We start from the raw sequence: 19573 nt of genomic DNA on the forward strand, positions 1-19573 counted from the left end.
TAATTTCCAATCAAATGATCCCTTTTTGAAGTTTATACGAGAATCCCTTCCATAAGACTCATATATGCCGCCATGGCATAACTTACAACGCCTGCCCCTGGGCCCTGGTGGGTTGTGCTGACACCGGAATTTTTGTTATATGATCTTTGAACTATTTTTAATAAAATAGCTGTCTGATCATTTTTATTGGATGTATTTGGGAAAAAAGGATTTTTTTTTTGGGGGGGGGGGGGGAAAGCTGGTAAACATATAATTTCAAGAACTTTCAACTACGTTGAATAAAATGGCCATATCAAAATTTTGATTGGATGTGTTTGGGGAAATGGTGGGCGTGGAAGGGGTTTCAGCTGCCATAGAATCACTTTCGTCTATTAAAAAGGGAACTAGTCATTTAAATTTCCAATCGAATGAGCCCTTTCTGAAGTTTCTACGACAAAGCTCTCTATACAAAACCTTATATGCCCCCAGGGCATATCTCAAAACCCTTGCTCTAAGGGCTGTGGGGGACTTAAACCTACGTTTAATAAAATGGCTGTCTTAAAATTTTGATTGGATGTGTCTGGGGAAAAGGTGGGCGTGAAAGGGGGGTTAGTTGCCCTCCAATCACTTTTGACTATTAAAAAGAGCACTAGCACTTTGAATTTCCAATCGAATGAATCTTTTTTGAAGTTTCTACGACAACGCCTTCTATGAAAACCTTACATGCCCCCAGGGCATAACTTAAAACACTTGCCCTGAGGGTTGTGGGAACTGTCCTCCTCAAAACATATTTTCTATCTGGAAATCAACTACGCTGAACAAAATGGCTATCTCAAAATTTTGATTGGATGTGTTTGGGGGAATAATGGGCGTGGGGGTGCTAGTTGCCCTCCAATCACTTTTGTATCTTTATCTTTTTGAAGCTGTTTTTTTTTCTTTTTTCTTTTTGTAGTACTCCACTATAATCTATATCTGTAGATTGTGGATGAATAAATGTTATTATTATTATTATTATTATCTATCAGGGATTCAACTACGCTGAACAAAATGGCTATCTCAAAATTTTGATTAGATGTGTTTGAAGGAATGATGGGCGTGGGGGGGGGGGGGGTAGTAGCCCTCTAATCACTTTCGACTACTAAAAAGGGCACTACCCCTTTCAATTTCCAATCGAATGAGCCTGTTTTGAAATTTCTACGACAGCACCTTCTATAAAAACCTTATGTCCCCCAAGGGAATAACTCAAAACCCTTGCCCTGAGGGTTGTGGGGGAGTATCCTCAAAAAGATATTTTCTATCAGTAAATCAACTACGCTGAACAAAATGGTTATCTCAAAATTTTGATTGGATGTGGTTTGGGGAATGATGGGCATGAGGGGTGCTAGTTGCCCTCGAATCACTTTCGCCTATAAAAAAGGGCACTAGTCCTTTGAATTTCCAATTGCATGGGCTTTTTTTGAAGTTTCTACGACAATGCCTTCTATAAAACCTTATGTGCCCCCAGGGCATAGCTTAAAACCCTTGCCCTGAAGGTTGTAAAGGAGTTTCCTCCTCAAAAACATATTGAAAGACGACGTTTCTCACCTGCATTTACTTGAGTGTCGCGAATTACACTGAGTTTTGTATCTTTATGTTTTTGAGGCTGTTTTTTTTTTCTTTTCTTTTTTCTTTTTGTAGTACTCCACTATAATCTATATCTGTAAATTGTGGATGAATAAATGTTATTATTATTATTATTATCTATCTGGGATTCAACTACGCTGAACAAAATGGCTATCTCAAAATTTTGATTATATGTGTTTGGAGGAATGATGGGCGTGGGGGGGGGGTAGTAGCCCTCTAATCACTTTCGACTACTAAAAAGGGCACTACCCCTTTCAATTTCCAATCGAATGAGCCTGTTTTGAAATTTCTACGACAGCACCTTCTATAAAAACCTTATGTCCCCCAAGGGAATAACTCAAAACCCTTGCCCTGAGGGTTGTGGGGGAGTATCCTCAAAAACATATTTTCTATCTGGAAATCAACTACGCTGAACAAAATGGCTATGTCAAAATTTTGATTGGATGTGTTTGGGGGAATAATGGGCGTAAGGGGAGTGGGGGCTAGTTGCCCTCCAATCACTTTCGACTATTAAAAAGGGCACTAGTCCTTAGAATTTCCAATTGCATGAGCTTTTTTTGAAGTTTCTACGACAATGCCTTCTGTAAAAACCTTATATGCCCCCAGGGCATAACTTAAAACCCTTGCCCTGAAGGTTGTAAAGGAGTTTCCTCCTCAAAAACATATTGAAAGACGACGTTTCTCACCTGCATTTACTTGAGTGTCGCGAATTACACTGAGTTTTGTATCTTTATCTTTTTGAAGCTGTTTTTTTTTCTTTTTTCTTTTTGTAGTACTCCACTATAATCTATATCTGTAGATTGTGGATGAATAAATGTTATTATTATTATTATTATCTATCTGGGATTCAACTACGCTGAACAAAATGTCTATCTCAAAATTTTGATTATATAGGTTTGGAGGAATGATGGGTGTGGGGGGGGGGTAGTAGCCCTCTAATCACTTTCGACTACTAAAAAGGGTACTACCCCTTTGAATTTCCAATCGAATGAGCCTGTTTTGAAATTTCTACGACAGCACCTTCTATAAAAACCTTATATCCCCCAAGGGAATAACTTAAAACCCTTGCCCTGAGGGTTGTAGGGGAGTGTCCTCAAAAATATATTTTCTATCTGGAAATCAACTACGCTGAACAAAATAGCTAAGTCAAAATTTGATTGGATGTGTTTGGGGTAATGATGGGCGTGGGGGGGGAGGGCTAGTTGCCCTCCAGTCACTTTCAACTATTAAAAAGGGCACTAGAACTCTCGATTTCCAATCGAATGAGCCCCCTTTGAGGTTTCTAAGACGACCCCTTCCATGTGAAGTGCCTCTGGGAAAAAAAAAATAATAATAATAAAATTTTGGAGCCGTATGGCCTTTACTATAGGCAACGCTATAGCGTTGCCTGTGATAAAGATCGATTTGGGTACAATTTATTATTATTATTTTTTTTTTTTTTTTTTTTTTAGACCAGGACAGTTCGAATCGAGGGAGTTGTCGTGGGAAATTAGGAAAGGACTAATTCGATTTAAAATAGAAACGGCTAATGCCCTTTTAATAGCTAAGAAGGATTGGAGGGCAACTAATCTCCCTCTCACGTCCTCCCTCCCATTTACCCATTATGTTTAAAAACTAAGTGTTGCCTTAATATAAAATCAAAATGCACTGTGTTAATGCTAATTCCCAATAAGGCATCTCAGCAGTATCCCAAGAACGACTGAGGGTATTATGTTCAAACTTTCGGGGCTACTTCTGCTCTTAAAACTTAACCAACTCAAAATAGAATAAGTATATCCCAGCTATCAAAGAAAGTAAACAGATTATTTTGCGAATGGCATCAAGTTTTCTATTTGAGGTCAACTAGAGGCAAGGCCGTGCCCAGAGGGGGTTTTGAACCCCCCCCCCCCCCGAAATGTTTGTCTGACTCATAAAAACGTAACAAAATGGATATAAAAAAATTTTGTATGTCTTTTTTTGTTTTTTTTGTGTACCCCCCCCCCCCGAAAAAAAAAAAAAAAAAAAACTTTGAGTAAAACCTCCTCCGAAAAAAAATCCAGGATACAGCCTTGGCTAAAGGAGGTATGAAACTAAATTAAACACTACTATTTGAGTCCAGATTTTTAAAAGGGTGTATGTTGTTAAAAATCGCTGAAAATTTTTCTCCAGCATACAAATAGCAGGCCAAATTATAAAGGCTTAAAAAAACAAAGAAATTTAAAGTGTTACTTTCTTTTTCCCTGAAAAGACTATGTCAATATAAAACGAACAGAAATTAAACAAAAAAAAAATTTTCACCAAATAATTTTTTCAAAGAAAAGTAAAGAACTCCATTAAACCGAAAATGGGCAAAAATAAAATCAAATAATCTACCAAGCGTGAAGCTACCACAAACCAGCATCGATAAACAAAAGAAACACAAAACGAACAGAAATTGCAATAAATAACAAAGTCTAACTCAAAACGAGCAGAAATTAACATGAGTAGGGCTCAAAACCCCTATGCCTTCCTAAGGTCAGAACATAATTTGTACTTGTCTCCCCTAGGGCCTGCATCCCTATGCCTCCAAAAAAAAAACATTTTTTTTTTTGGGTCTCTCATTGCTGATGAAATACTTAATTTTGCCGTAACGACTCTGGTTAAAAAAAGAAAGAAACTCGTGAAAGATCAAACCACACCAAAATGAGGCCGTGCAGGCACGGTTCCCTCCCGGGGATAGGGACGGATGAGGGAGCTTGTGGCGACAAGAAGACCGGCGATTCTTTCACAATCGAAACAACGCTATAGTGTTGCCTATAAAATGGTCATAAGGCTTCAATGTTTTGTTACTTATTTATTTCATTTTTTAAAAGGCACATCTATGCGTCTGTGTATTTGACTTTCCTTCCTTTTTCATATAATTTACTCCGTTTGTTTTGTTTAAAAGTGGGTTATAAATAAATTATTATTATTATTATTATTATGTGGAAGGAGTGGTCGTATAAACTTCAAAGGGGCTCATTCGATTAGACATCGGAAGTTCTAGTGCCCTTTCTAACAGTCAAAAGTGATTGGAGGGCAACTAGCACCTCAAATGCCATTTTTTCCTTAAATAAAATCAGATAAAAATTTTGAGATAGCCATTTTGATAAAAATATTTCAAAGATCAGATAATAAAAACTGTGGGGTCGATACAACCCCCCAGCGCCCGGGGGCAAGTGTTTTAAGTGATACCCTGGGGGCATATAAGGGTTTTACGGAAAAGGATGGTCATATAAACGTCAGAGAGGGCTCATTTGAACGTAAATCAGAAGTTCTAGTGCCCTTTTTAAGAATCGAAAGTGATTGGAGAGCTACTAGCCCCACCCCCCTCCTCCCAAGCCTTTTCTTCCACAGCTGCATCCGATCCAAATTTTGAGATAGCAATTTCGATCAAAATAGACCAAGGATCATACAACAAAAACCCGAGGCCGACACAACCCCCCAGAACCCGGGGGCTAGTGTTGTAAGTTATACCCCAGGGGCACATAGGGCTAATATGGAAGGGGTGGTCGTGTAAACTTCATAAGGGGCTCAATTGATTGTACGTTGAAAGTTCTACTGCCCTTCTTAAGAGTCAAAAGGGACCGGAGGGCATCTAGATCCCCCCCATGCCCTCCTTTCCCCCAATGCATTCCATCAAAATTTTTAGACTACCATTTTATTCAAAACAGTCCAAAGATCAGTTAACAAAAACTTCGGGGTCAACGCAACTCCCCAGAACCCGGAGGGAAGGGTTGTAAATTATGCCCCGGGGGCATATAACGTTTTTATGGAAGAGTTGGTCGTATAAACTTCGGAGGGGGCTCAAATGACTAGAATTTGAAAGGTTTAGTTCCCTTTTTAAGAGTTAAAATGATCGGATGGCTACTAGCCCCACCCCGAGCCCTCTTTTCCCAAATTCATCCAACCGAATTTCCCCAGAATCCGGGGGCAATTACTGTCAGTCATGCCCTGGGGACATATAAGGTTTTAATGGAAGGGGTGGTCGTACAAGCTTCGAAGGGGGGTTCATTCGATTGGAAGTTATAAGTTCTAGTTTCATTTTAAGAGACAAAAGGGAAATGAAGGTAACTAGCATCCCCCCCCCTTTACGCCTTCTTTTCCCCAAATGCATCCGATCAAATTTTTTAGATAGCCATTTTGTTGAAAATAGACCAAAGATCATATAAAAAACTATGGGGTTGACACAATTCCCCAGAGCTCGGGGACAAGCATTTGAGGTATGCCCCGGGGGCATATAAGGTTTTTATGGAAAGGGTGGTCGTATAAACTTCGAAGGGGGCTTATTTGATTAGAAATTGGAAGTTCTAGTTCCATCTTAAGAGTCAAAAGTGATCGGAGGGCAATTTCCCCTAAATGAATTCGGTAGAAATTTTATGATAGCCATTTTGTTCAAAATAGTCCAGATATCATATAATAATGCCTCTGGGATTGAACCAACCCCCCTAAGCCCAGGGTCAAGGGTTGTAAGCTATTCCCAAGGGGCATAGGCTATAAAGTGTTATGGAAGGGAATGGTCGCATAAACTGTGGAGGAGGCTTATAAATTTCTAGTCCTTATTTTACGAGCCAAAAAAGATTAGAAGGCAACAGCCCCCCCCCCCGCCCTATTTTTTCCATATGCATCCAATTGAAAATTTGAGATAGCCACTGTGTTCGAAATACTCCAAAGATTACGTAACAATGCTTTGGGGGTTGATATAACTCCCAGAATCCTTGAGAAAGGGTTGTACGTTATGCCCCGGGGACAAATAAGGTTTTATGGAAAAGATGGCCGCATAAACTTTGAAGGAGACTCATTTGAGTGAAAATCGGAAGTTCAAGTTCCTTTTAAAGAGTCAAAAATGATCAGAGGGCAAACAGATCCTCCCCCGCCCTATTCTCCCTAAATGCATCTGATCTAACTTTTGAGATGACTATTCTGTTTAAAATAGTCCAAAGATCATATAACAATGTCGGGCAAGGGTTGTAAGTTATGCCTCAGGGGCATATCAGGTTTTTATGGAAGTGGTGGTCGTATGGACTTTGGAGGAAGCTAATTTAACTGACGATCGAAGTTCTAATTTCAGAAAAGATAGGAGGGAAACTAACCCCCTCCCCCACTCCTTCGTTTTCCCAAACATATCGGATTAAAATGTTGTGCCTCAAAAAACATGTACTAATATAAATGAATAGTTAAAACTGAAAACGAGTAAAACTTGAATTGAATATGCAAATGCAGCCTAAGACGAACAAAAATCACTATAAACAAGAGTTTGGATACTCCCCGTTCCCTAACTATAAAAGTATAAAGCCTACTGTGTCCTTTTGTATGTTTGTTTGCTATAATTTTGTATTTAATTTCCATTAGTTTTGAGTTCCTTTTATTCTTTAGTAGTAATTTCAGGTCATTCTGAGTTTGAATTATGTATAGGTTTTTATTTCTGCTGATTTTAAGATTAATACGGCCTTTACTTTTCTTTGAATAATTCTTTTTCGGACAATTTTTTTTTTTAATAATACCAGAAAAGCTCCATCCTCGCATAATTAATCTATCCTCATTAGAGTATTTTGCAAAAAGCATCATTATGAACTAACGGTCATTAATTTCTGATAATATATAGAAATGAATATATAGGAGTAATATATGAGTCAATTTATGATATTATAGGAATGAATATCAGTACATATATTAAACTGTGAATCCCCATTTATTTTCTGGTTTTGATTTTCACTTGGTTATACATCGTAATTTCTGTTCGCTTTGGGGTTTACTTATTTATTGACGGTGATTTATGGTTGTTTTACGCTTAAAAAATTATTTTCCTTTATTTCTGCTCATTTTTTGGTTAATTTAGCTCTTTAGTTCTCTTTGAAAAGCCTCCTTTGTGGAATTATTTCTTAATTAATAATAATAATATTATGATACTATTCATATTAATATTAAACAATAATATTGTTAATAAAGCGTGATTGAAAACACCTACCTCTACCCAGGTGAATTGAAATGAGTGCATGCCCCATCATCATCTGTGCAGTTCTAAGCATACAGCCCCATCCACAGTCTGATATAAATTTCGAGCCAAGCTTGGGAAAATATCGACGATATGTAAGCCAGAGTCTTGAATAAAAGTCATAGCTGCAAAAAAAGAAAGTTTAAAACAAACAAAAAATGAAGCATGAACTTAACACCTGCAATAAGCCCTTCTGACCAAAATTTCTGTTCCCTAGTTCTGACTCCTTAAATTGTTTTTACATGAACTTATCGCTTGCTACTGCACGTAGGCCCTTCTGAACAAAATTTTTGTTCCCTTGTTCTGACTCCTTAAACTGTTTTTACATGAACTTAACACGTGCTACTCCACGTAGGCCCTTCTGACCAAAATTTTTGTTCCCTAGATATGACTCCTTAAATTGTTTTTACATGAACTTATAAAGTGCTACTGCAGGTAGGCCCTTCAGACCAAAATTTCTGTTCCCTAGTTCTGACTCCTTAAGTTGTTTTTACATGAACTTATTACGTGCTACTGCACGTAGGCCCTTCTGACCAAAATTTTTGTTCCCTAGTTCTGACTCCTTAAACTAGTTTTACAAGAACTTTACAGGTGCTACTGCACGTAGGCCCTTCTGACCAAAATTTCTGTTCCCTCGTTATGTCTCCTTAAAATGTTTTTACATGAACTTAACACGTACTACTGCACGTAGGCCCTTCTGACCAAAATGTCTGTTCCCTAGTTCTGACTCCTTAAACTGTTTTTACATGAACTTAACACGTGCTACTGCACGTAGGCCCTTCTGACCAAAATTTCTGTTCCCTGGCTCTGAATCCTTACATTATTTTTACATGAACTTAATACGTGCTACTGCACGTAGGCCCTTCTGACCAAAATTTCTGTTCCCTAGTTCTTGACTCCTTAAATTGTTTTTACATGAACTTATTACGTGCTACTGCACGTAGGCCCTTCTGACCAAAATTTTTGTTCCCTAGTTCTGACTCCTTAAACTGGTTTTACATGAACTTAAAAGGTGCTACTGCACGTAGGCCCTTCTGACCAAAATTTTTGTTCCCTAGTTATGACTCCTTAAATTGTTTTTACATGAACTTATTAGGTGCTACTGCACGTAGGCCCTTCTGACCAAAATTTTTGTTCCCTAGTTCTGACTCCTTAAACTGGTTTTACAAGAACTTAACACGTGCTACTGCACGTAGGCCCTTCTGACCAAAATTTATGTTCCCTAGTTCTGACTACTTAAACTGTTTTTACATGAACTTAACACGTGCTACTGCACGTAGGCCCTTCTGACCAAAATTTTTGTTCCCTAGTTATGACTCCTTAAATTGTTTTTACATGAACTTATTAAGTGCTACTGCACGTAGGCCCTTCTGACCAAAATTTCTGTTCCCTAGTTCTGACTCCTTAAACTGGTTTTACAAGAACTTAACACGTACTACTGCACGTAGGCCCTTCTGACCAAAATTTCTGTTCCCTTGTTCTGACTCCTTAAACTGTTTTTACATGAACTTAACACGTGCTACTGCACGTAGGCCCTTCTGACCAAAATTTTTGTTCCCTGGTTCTGACTCCTTACATTGTTTTTACATGAACTTAATACGTGCTACTGCAGGTAGGCCCTTCCGACCAAAATTTCTGTTCCCTAGTTCTGACTCCTTAAATTGTTTTTACATGAACTTATTACGCGCCACTGCACGTAGGCCCTTCTGACCAAAATTTCTGTTCCCTAGTTCTGACTCCTTAAACTGTTTTTACAAGAACTTAACACGTGCTACTGCACATAAGCCCTTCTGACCAAAATTTTTGTTCCCTAGCTCTGACTCCTTAAAATGTTTTTACATGAACTTAACACGTACTACTGCACGCAGGCCCTTCTGAACAAAATTTCTTTTCCATAGTTCTGACTCCTTAAACTGTTTTTACATGAACTTAACACGTGCTACTCCACGTAGGCCCTTCTGACCAAAATTTTTGTTCCCTGGTTCTGACTCCTTACATTGTTTTTACATGAACTTAATACGTGCTACTATACGTAGGCCCTTCCGACCAAAATTTCTGTTCCCTAGTTCTGACTCCTTAAATTGTTTTTACATGAACTTATTAAGTGCTACTGCACGTAGGCCCTTCTGACCAAAATTTCTGTTCCCTAGTTCTGACTCCTTAAACTATTTTTACAGGAACTTAACAGGTGCTACTGCACGTAGGCCCTTCTGACCAAAATTTTTGTTCCCTAGTTCTGACTCCTTAAAATGTTTTTACATGAACTTAACACGTACTCCTGCACGTAGGCCCTTCTGACCAAAATTTCTGTTCCCTAGTTCTGACTCCTTAAACTTTTTTTACATGAACTTAACACGTGCTACTGCACGTAGGCCCTTCTGACCAAAATTTCTGTTCCCTGGTTCTGACTCCTTACATTGTTTTTACATGAACTTAAGACGTGCTACTGCACGTAGGCCCTTCCGACCAAAATTTCTGTTCCCTAGTTCTGACTCCTTGTTTGAAATTGTTTTTACATGAACTTATTACGTGCTACTGCACGTAGGCCCTTCTGACCAAAATTTCTGTTCCCTAATTCTGACTCCTTAAATTGTTTTACTCATCTTTAGCCAAGTGGAAGAATTAATTTTAGTTCTAATTGAATAGGATAATTCCTGACCAAACAATAAAATAAATCAAGTCGAGGGAAACATGTTTCTTATAAATTGCGTTCATAACTTTCTACATAACTATACACAACTGCATAACTACTTTCTACATAACTTGCATTCATCAACAAAACAACATTCAACCAACAAAACAACAGAAGTCAATACGTGATAAAATTAATAAAGACAATCGAGAACATCATAAATGGATATTACTCTGGGTTGAATCAACCCTAAGACCTTAGAATACTAGTTTTAATTACTGACTGAATATATATCCTAACATGCCTGAATACAAAAGGCAGTGATGGTTGACTTCTCATTCTTTAGCAGACTGCATGACACATATCCAAACGTATTTACATAAAGTATAATACATAAAAAAAACTGAACTTGAATCTCTGAAAATAATTTTTTCGTCCTTTGATGTTATTAATCTTTTTTTTTAAATTTTAACCCGCGGGCCCATTATTTCATTGATAAGTGTAATCAGGGATGGGAATCCCAGGTATAACTGTTTCGTGTCAGCCTCGTACTTAAAACCGGAGATAAAATAAGTTACTTTTAATCATCATTTGACTTTATCCAGATTCCTAAGCACACATGAAACTGAATGGATCTGAAACTGAATGGATCTAAGCAGTTTTTCCATCACAACCAACAACGCAAAAATTGGATAGAAGAAACACAATATTTTAAGACCCTTGGCTTCAACTGTAGTTTGAAACTTGGTTTGGTGCTCCGAAAGCACTTCAAGAAATGAGTGATTGGTTTCATTCGAAGTTTTATCTTACAATCAGACTTATACCAGTGGCTCCATCTAATGTCCACCAGCCTTTTTAACTCGAGAGCCTGCGGCCTAAAGGGCTCGGCACAGGTAGCTGATTTTGGGAACTAATTTCAGCATCAGTGGACAAACGATAGCGATAAGAAAAATTTATTGAAAGAAAAAATTTATTGCGTGAGATTTTCAAAACAAAAAATCATGGACACAAATAGTCAACTGGAGTTTATTAACAGTTGCATGATTGATCTCAGCTTAGTTCTCGGTTTAGTTCTGAGCTCAGTAGCAGGGTCACCACAGACATCCCTGGCTGACTATTTATTTATATCCCTGTTTTTTTTTGTGATGATCATGATGAAAACCGGCGCTGATTTTGTAAATCGGCGCCGAAAACTAGAAAAATTTTCAAGCTCAAATCGACACCGATTTCTTTTAAAATCGGCGCTGATTTAGAAATCAGTTCCCAAAATCAGCTACATGTGACCAGCCCTTAAGTTCTTTTTTTTCGCTCTAATAAACAATTCAAGGCGAGTAGGTTAAAAACAGTAGTCATTCCACCAATAAAAAAAATTATTAGTAGTTCGTTGATTTTTCCTAGAGTCCTGGTTGAACTTCCCTGATGTAATTATGCTAGGACAGTTTTGAAAATATATTATTTTTGAAGATCGTATTTTATTGTCAGTTTCTTTTATGTTTTCTTTTTTCATTTGTTCAGCTGAGGGCGGCCCTTGGATATTTTCTTATCAAACTTGTTTATAACTTTTTGTGTAGATTTTTTCTTCGTTGGTTTAAACTTCTCAAGTTGTAATGGCCGTCGCTCAGTTGAACTACCATTTACGAACGGCAACGAAGGGGCAACAGGTGCCGACCTTTACTTTGTCTAGTGAGGTCCCAGAGGTAAATACAATCGGTAGTCTTAACAACTATTGCGTCCCTGTCTGTAAAGCCAAAAGTAGGTTGTGGCAGTTCATTTATGTCTGTATAAAGTTATTTCAAAGTGAAATTACTTTGGCAGGCAACGTTGAAAATGTAAAAGCATCACTTCCTCTGAAGCTGGGAAGCTCAACCTAAAACTTTTCGTTAACTTTAAATCGGCTGGCAGTCTCAGAGTCCTCAGTCGATAGCTTTTATTCTCTCTCGCTAGGGCGAAACTATCCAAGGGCCAAGAATCAAAATATTCATTTGAAGGTGGCATTCCACTGTCTTTAAAAAAAAAAATCCTTATTGTTTATGATGTGAAGGCAGTGTGGTCTTTTGGACTTTCAAGGACAATTTTAGACGTAAACAAAAGTTTAAGGTCATCACAACCCCCCAGAGCCCGGAGGGAAGGGCTTTAAATTATGCCCCGGGGCATATGAGGTTTTTATGGAAGATGAGGTCGTATAAACTTCGGAGTGGGCTTCGGAGATTCGACGTCGCATTTAAGGACAACAGATGATTGAATTTATGCTGTGAACGAGAAAAATAGGATAAAAAAAATCACTAAATTCAGAAGGGGCAAATGCCCCCCCCCAAATGACGGACCTATTTCTATCATAGTCTCCACCTTGGGTCAATTTAATTAAAGTTCTCTGACTTCTTCAATAACAATGGCTTTGTACTGGATGCCAACTGCCAATGTAGTACTAACAGTATTTTTAATGTTTAATTTGTATCATCAACATTTATTTGGTTATATAGCCTCTTTAGAGCCACAGAGACATGCTCCATTCCCTAGCTAAGTTATACTATAGGTCTTATTGAAAATAGGCAGCAATTGTGATATCCCGGCGAAAGCCAGTTTTTAAGGGGCGCCCAGGAAGAAGTTTTACGCCTCCTATAGAAAGGAACGCTTTCAGCAAAAATTGTATGAGTATCACAAATAGCTTGAATATATTTGAAAACTATTACCCCGTGTGTTATAGTCTTATTATTTGATTAAACAAAAAAAAAACATTTTTTCAGCTGAAAGTAAGGAGCAACATTAAAATTAAAACAAACAGAAATTATTCCGTATATGAGGGATACTACCCCTTCCACAACCCTGGCTCAAACTGGTAATGCGTATTCAAGTAATGACCCCATATAACACAGATATGCCAGTTTGAGTTGCATTGTAGAAAATCCCAGGCGACCAAAAGTAACCAAAGATCTTAAGGCGTAATTTTCATTCTTTAGAAGGTTTGCAACATGTGGGCTAAGGGAGCAGTCTGAGCTAAAAGTGACACTGAGTGTAACTGCGGTTGAGATAATATGTGTCAGACTGGCTGAAAAGTGTTTTTTTTATGTCAATTAGAGAAACACCAATTGATGAAACAAGTTGGAGTGTTAAAACAGCTGCAGTAAAGCTAGACTCTAAATGGAATCAACATTTCGCTTCAACAACCAAATTCACGTCACTTAATTATAAAACAGGATCGCACAGACCAACGTTTAGTTTCATTCCATTTCTTATTGGAATAACTGGTAAAAATGTATCATCGGTATTCTTTTTAAGTTTTCAAAGAAGTCTCACTTATTTTCCAAAGCTGTCTAGAAAGACCTCAGCGACTTTCGTTTTCAATCAGATGTGCCACCTACAGCTCAGAGTAATATCACTCTGTCATTCTCACTTGAGAAAGTGTACCGTCTTCTGCTAAAATTATTTTATGGTAGCTCAGTGGATTGATCTACAGCACCTGGGATTAGACTCCCAGATACTAACGGCCGTAAGGTTGTAGACGGCCCTAAGGTTGGGCGACAGACTTTTTATTGTAAAAAAAAAAAAAAAACTGAAACGTCGCCAATTATTGACACCCGTCAAAGATTATCCACCACAATTGGCTCCAAAAGTTTTTATTATTTTTATTGTATCGTCAAAATTACCTTAGATAAATCAGTTGATACTAACCGGAAGGGGTCTTCTGTTAACTTATCATGCTTCTTTCGTAACTTTTTCTTTTTCCACCAAGGGATACCAACATCCTCACGAAAATAATGAACTCCTAAAAACCAAACAGACGAACCCTTTTTGACAGTTTGATCAGGACCTTCAGCTAAAGCTAAAAATAAAATATCAATAAGAATAGTTTTTAACAATTCCATCATAATACTCGACATATGTTACGATTTTGTTTTATTTTGTATAATCTTACTCAGAGAATTACTTTGGAGGCATTTAACTTCTTGACTAGATTTATGAGTTTGGTCCCTTTCTTTCAAGACATTTAAAGATAAGCTTGAATGTCTGAATTTTTTTGGAAGGATTACCCTTTTTGGAAATACACAAATGAATATCTGATCAATATTAAATTGACCCCAACAATAGATATTGAAATTTGAGTTGAATGATTTAGTACAAGAACTGGTTTATTCAATAAGTCTTCAGAGCTATTAGCCCCGAGCATTCACAAGAAAGAATCATGCATTCACATGCAAGCAACATGCTTTCATATGCAAGCACTATGCTTTCATATGCAAGCACCATGCATTCATATGCAAGCACCATGCATTCACATGCAAGCACCATGCATTCATATGCAAGCACTATTCATTCACATGCAAGCACCATGCATTCATATGCAAGCACTACTCATTCACATGCAAGCACCAGGCATTCACATGCAAGTACCATGCATTCACATGTTTGGAAAGGGCAAAAATTCAAAAGAAAGCTTGGTTGATATTAAAACCCATTGTCAAAGACTCTTATGGCAATGATGAGCAATTTCACCAAGATTTGAAGGCCATGATTGCACAGTACCAGGGTAGATGGGAGATACGTAAGATGGATTACTGTTGTTGGCAGGGCTGTGGAGTTGGTCCACTTTACTACCGACTCCAACTCTGACACTGACTTCTGAAACATTAAAATTAATTGCTTCTGAAACTTTAAACATAAAATCTCTGACTCTAGCTACGAATCTGAACATTTTATTCAAAGAAGTAAGAACTCTAACTCCAATATTCCAGCTAATTTACTGCAGAAATTAATGAAAGAAATTGATATTAACGAGAGAAATACAGAAAATTAATACTGTAGGATAAATATTTATCTATTGAACGCCCATCATTCAATTTTAACAATTTTAATTTTGTTTATTGTTACCACTTTTAAGCAGTATTGAAGAGTATTTAGCTTGAATCCAGCCTTTTAGTGTTTTAATAAATCCAACTCGAAAGGTTCTTGCATTATTTCTGTTACTCCAACTCCATTCATCAAAAATTTACTAAAACCCCGACTCCACAGCCCTGGTCGTTGTAGCATCTATCAAGAATGACCACAGGTTAAAAACTTCAAAACTAAAAAGTAAGTTGTGACCATTACGCAAGAAACTGAAAGTTTTACCAGAAATGCATAAACAATCAATCTCACCTGAGAAAAATCCACTAAAGGCACAGCCAATACCAAATCTAAAACCAGAATGGTTGTCTAATCTCAAACCAGGAACCTGTTTACTACTTCCAGGAGAACAAAACTCATCAATCTGTTCAAAACCATCCAAATTCAGTTCTTCTTCGTCATAGCTAGCAGGGACAACCTCAAAGCTCTCACTCCAGCCTGTGTCTTCACTGTTTTGGTCCTCACTCATGTAGTATTACTGCTAAGCATTTATTTTATCACAAAAACTTATAATTTGTCTCAAGAGTAAAGTAGGTCGATCAAAATACAATCATCAACCTAAAACCTAAAACAAAACGTTTTCATTTGAAAAGAAACTAGATTCAAATAGAGGTTTTATTCGCCTCTATAACTTCATTTTAGGCTTTTAATTGCCACTTTTAGATTATACTTATAGCCTAATAAAAAGAGGTTATGCATAAAAAAGGGCAACTAGGCCTATATATGTAAATGGGTATTCCTTCTTCTAAATTAAATAAAAAGCAAAGATCCTAGTTATTCCGTAAAGAAGTGAAGATCCAAGCCATTTCTCCGTTCTAAGACAAAATTCCGTCCGAATTACCACTTTTCCCTGCTTATACGGAAAGGAGTTTTAACCTATTCGTAAACTTGTTTCAGCGGTTTGAAGAAAAAATTACTTAAAAAGCAAGCTTTTTATAATGATTTAAATCAAAAAGAAACTTATGAAGAATAATTTGAATTTGCACACAAAGTCTGGACAAAATTCAATAGTAAAAGCTTATGGGACTATACTTTCTTATACATTGCCTCAGACGTTCTTACTCTCGCCGATGTCTGTGGGGTGAACTTGGGTGAATCCGACACAGGGGTAACTCCAACACATTCCGTCTTTTGGCTCAGTGATGACGGATGCCTTTGGTTCCGTATCTCATCTTCTTCCATTAGCTTGGGCACTTGACAACAATATTCAATATTTGCAATTTTTAAATTTTGAGGAGGGCATTTTTGTTGGTTACGAGGTAGGTAGCGAATTTTAAGTGATGGTTCAGAAAAATAGAGATAGATGAAAAACTTATTCTAAATAGCTGAAAAGTTGATGGGATAGTTTAAGTAATTACTGTAATTTATTAGCGTTTTATTCTTAAACCAGTCAGGAGATACAAATGATGTCAGACTTACTCCAGATAAACCCTAATTTGGGTTAAATACATGTCGGACTTACCCCATACGGGGTAAATTCTGACACGGGGGGGGGGCTTTCCCCATGTATACAAGTGGCTAGGTTTAGGAAATTCTAGCTTATATTTCAGTGAATTTGTTAACTATTTACAATGTTAACAATAAATACTATACATCATTTACATTATACTAATTGATTAGACAAAGAAGCAAAGATATTTCCAAGATTTGCCTGCTGTTACTCTCGGAAAACCTCTGCAACTGCTCAATTATGTTTAAATGAGCATAGCGGTCAGAAAAAGAAGCAGAGATTTTCTAGATTTGCCCGCTGTTACTCTCAGAAAACCTCTGCAACAGCTCAATTATGTTTAACAGAGTATGCCGATAAGACAAAGAAGCAGAGAGATTTCCTAAATTTGCCCGCTGCTACTCTCGGAAACCCTCTGCAACTGCTCAATTATGTTGAACAGAGTATGGTGAATTTGCTGAACGTCATGGAAAAATGGGGCATGGGGCTTACCAAACAACAGTTCCTAGACAAAATGAAAAAATATATCAGTGAGAACAAAATTAGTACTCATTTCACAAAAAATCGGCCAGGTGAACACTGGCAGTTTAGGTTTAGGAAAAGAAACAATATCTCGCTTAAGAAAACTGAGTGACTTCGAAACCCTAAAGGCTGTGCAACAAGCCGACCCTTTCATCGTTCTAGGATTTTATGACCCGCTAAAACAAACAGCAGTAGAGCTTGACACCTTAGACAAACCAGAATGTTATACACTTGGACAAAACTTTGTTTGGTCACGATCCTGATAGTCTTAAAATTGGAGGTGCAAAAGGATCGCCTTCAAAGCTGCGAACTGGTGGCAATCGGGATGATAACACACCTGTTCCTACATGCGTTACTGTATCAGATGAGAAACTGCCACTACTGGTAATCTTCTTGGTGAAAAAACACTTGGAGTTCATAGCTATCCATTAAAGACCATCCAGATGTATATTTTTAGCTACTAAGAAAGGATGGAAGACAGCAGACCCATTCTATAAAAGGTTTAAAGATGTTTTCCTGCCCCAGGTGAAAGAAAAAAAAAACACTTCTTATTCTTGACAGCCATGGCACCCATTTATTCTTGGCACTTGTGGAGCTTGCTTCAGAAAACAATGTTACTTTCCTCAAGTTGCCAGCCCATGCGCCCCGTATTCTGCAGTCCCTTGACTGGGTTATTTTCAAAGGGCTGAAATCATTCTATGAGCAGAAGCTCGTGAACTGGCAATAAGCACATCCAGGCGACGTCTTACCAAAAGAAGGACTCGTGAAAATTTTATGTCAGATCTGGGAGACTTACCTTATCCCTTCACTGATTAAAAAAGCACTTAAACAACAGGAACTGACGATTCGGCTATTCCAGCACATATCAACAGTAATATGATTTACAAGGCAAAGTTTTGATCCAGTCAAGTTAAAGCGATATGTTGAGACAAAGACATCAGAGACTCGGAATTTAACAAGACCGACAACTACCATGAATACTGCAACTAATCATACTATTATTTTAATCTTGGTTAGTCCAAAAAAGATTCACACGCATGAGAAATCATTTGAAGAACTTTTCTTGGACTCAGCCCGGTGCCCTTCTTTTGATGCCTAAGCACCCAGGATATCCAATAGGTAGAGATTTGCTCGAGAAGCCGAAGTAATTACATTTGCAGAGGCTTTGAGAGGGCTTAAGCAAATAGAGAAAGAGAAAAAAGAAAAGCTCGAGAACAAAAAGAGAAAGTAAAACAGAATATGCACAAACCAAAAATGAAAAGAAAAAAGAGAGATGATTTTTCCAGTGAGACTCTGATGCCTCACTGGGTTCCAAAACTGACCAGATGAACACTTGTTATACCATTGGCAGTGAGAATGAAGAAGAAGAGGAATAGAAGCTAAAATACAGCTAAATGAGTACTGTACTATGCTGTAGCGTACGATAGCAAACATGATCAACAAGGCACGTAAATCGGAAGGAGTATAGCGGGTCTGCAGGCAAAATGTCTTTGGTACAATTATTCTGCATATTAGATAGATAGATAGATAAGTGTATTTTAAAGCCAAATATACTGCCATGACGCAGTGTCTTGAGTATTGTGAAAAATCACAAAAAAAAACTAAAAAAGTAGCTTATTTCAAAGATAATAGAAAACTACAATCAGTCATGAGTAGTGCCAAAACTCACAAAAAAGTAGGTTATTTCAAAGATAATAGGAAACTCACGATCTGTCTTGAGTAGTGCCAAAACTAAAAAAAAACGTAGTTTATTTCAAAGTTAATAGAGAACTCACAATGTGTCTGAAGTAGTGCCAAAGATCTAAAAATCAACTCGCAAAAATGTAACTTATTTAAAAGATAATAGAAAACTCACAATCTGTCTTGAGCAGTGCCAAAACTCACAAAAAACATAGCTTATTTCAAAGAAAATAGAAAACACACAATCTGTCTTTTGTAGTGCCAGAACTCACAACAAACATAGCTTATTCCAAATATAGTAGGGTAAAGGCACCAATGATTCGACAGTGCAATTTTGGAACCACTGTCGAAATTTTCCTTCAAAACATGATAACTCTGCTTAGTCGTGACTTGAAAAACCATCTCTTGAAGCCTATGTTATATTTTGACAATACGAAACGTGGACACTATATCCGATACACCCAGATATGAAAAGGATATTCGATTCAAACAGTTTCCTCTTTTCGACACAAAATGAGCTCCCGACAATTTGTTAGCTGTGTAATGTTCAAACTGTCCTTACTTGCTCTATTTTGGCAAAAAAAAAGTGGGGAGCAGCAGCAATGCATCAAGGTACATCTGATGTTCTCTAAAATGTAGCCATATTGGCTTTGTCTTGATAAAATTAAGTTAAAATGGTAGCTAATATTATATTGACGAAACTATGTTCCAAGTGTCAAAAATTCTTATCTGATGTAGTGGAATACCAGACCGGCTAAAAATGTTCCTTCAGCCGAATTCAAATGTAGATATTGGCTTCTATTATGATATTCATTTC

The 19573-nt window shown here is 37.4% G+C and overlaps 1 protein-coding gene across 4 annotated transcripts in view; it reads right to left on the bottom strand.

Annotated features, from left to right (window-relative positions):
- LOC148943256 (cysteine protease ATG4D-like) overlaps window positions 1-19573 on the bottom strand; it is a 73276-nt gene that overhangs the window by 37516 nt on the left and 16187 nt on the right. For all 4 annotated transcript variants that reach the window (XM_089101925.1, XM_089101926.1, XM_089101928.1 and 1 more), the window contains exons 2-4: window positions 15360-15672; window positions 13896-14046; window positions 7568-7719 (exon numbers count right to left, since the gene is read on the bottom strand). In XM_089101925.1, coding sequence (XP_088958051.1) covers window positions 7568-7719; window positions 13896-14046; window positions 15360-15576 — 520 coding nt within the window. In that variant the 5' untranslated portion in view covers window positions 15577-15672. The remainder of the gene's footprint in view (window positions 1-7567; window positions 7720-13895; window positions 14047-15359; window positions 15673-19573) is intronic.

The sequence above is a fragment of the Artemia sp. Qi Xiang Cuo genome, chromosome 15 (genome assembly GCF_049724085.1).
Source record: "Artemia sp. Qi Xiang Cuo chromosome 15, ASM4972408v1, whole genome shotgun sequence".
NCBI classification, from domain to species: domain Eukaryota; kingdom Metazoa; phylum Arthropoda; class Branchiopoda; order Anostraca; family Artemiidae; genus Artemia; species Artemia sp. Qi Xiang Cuo.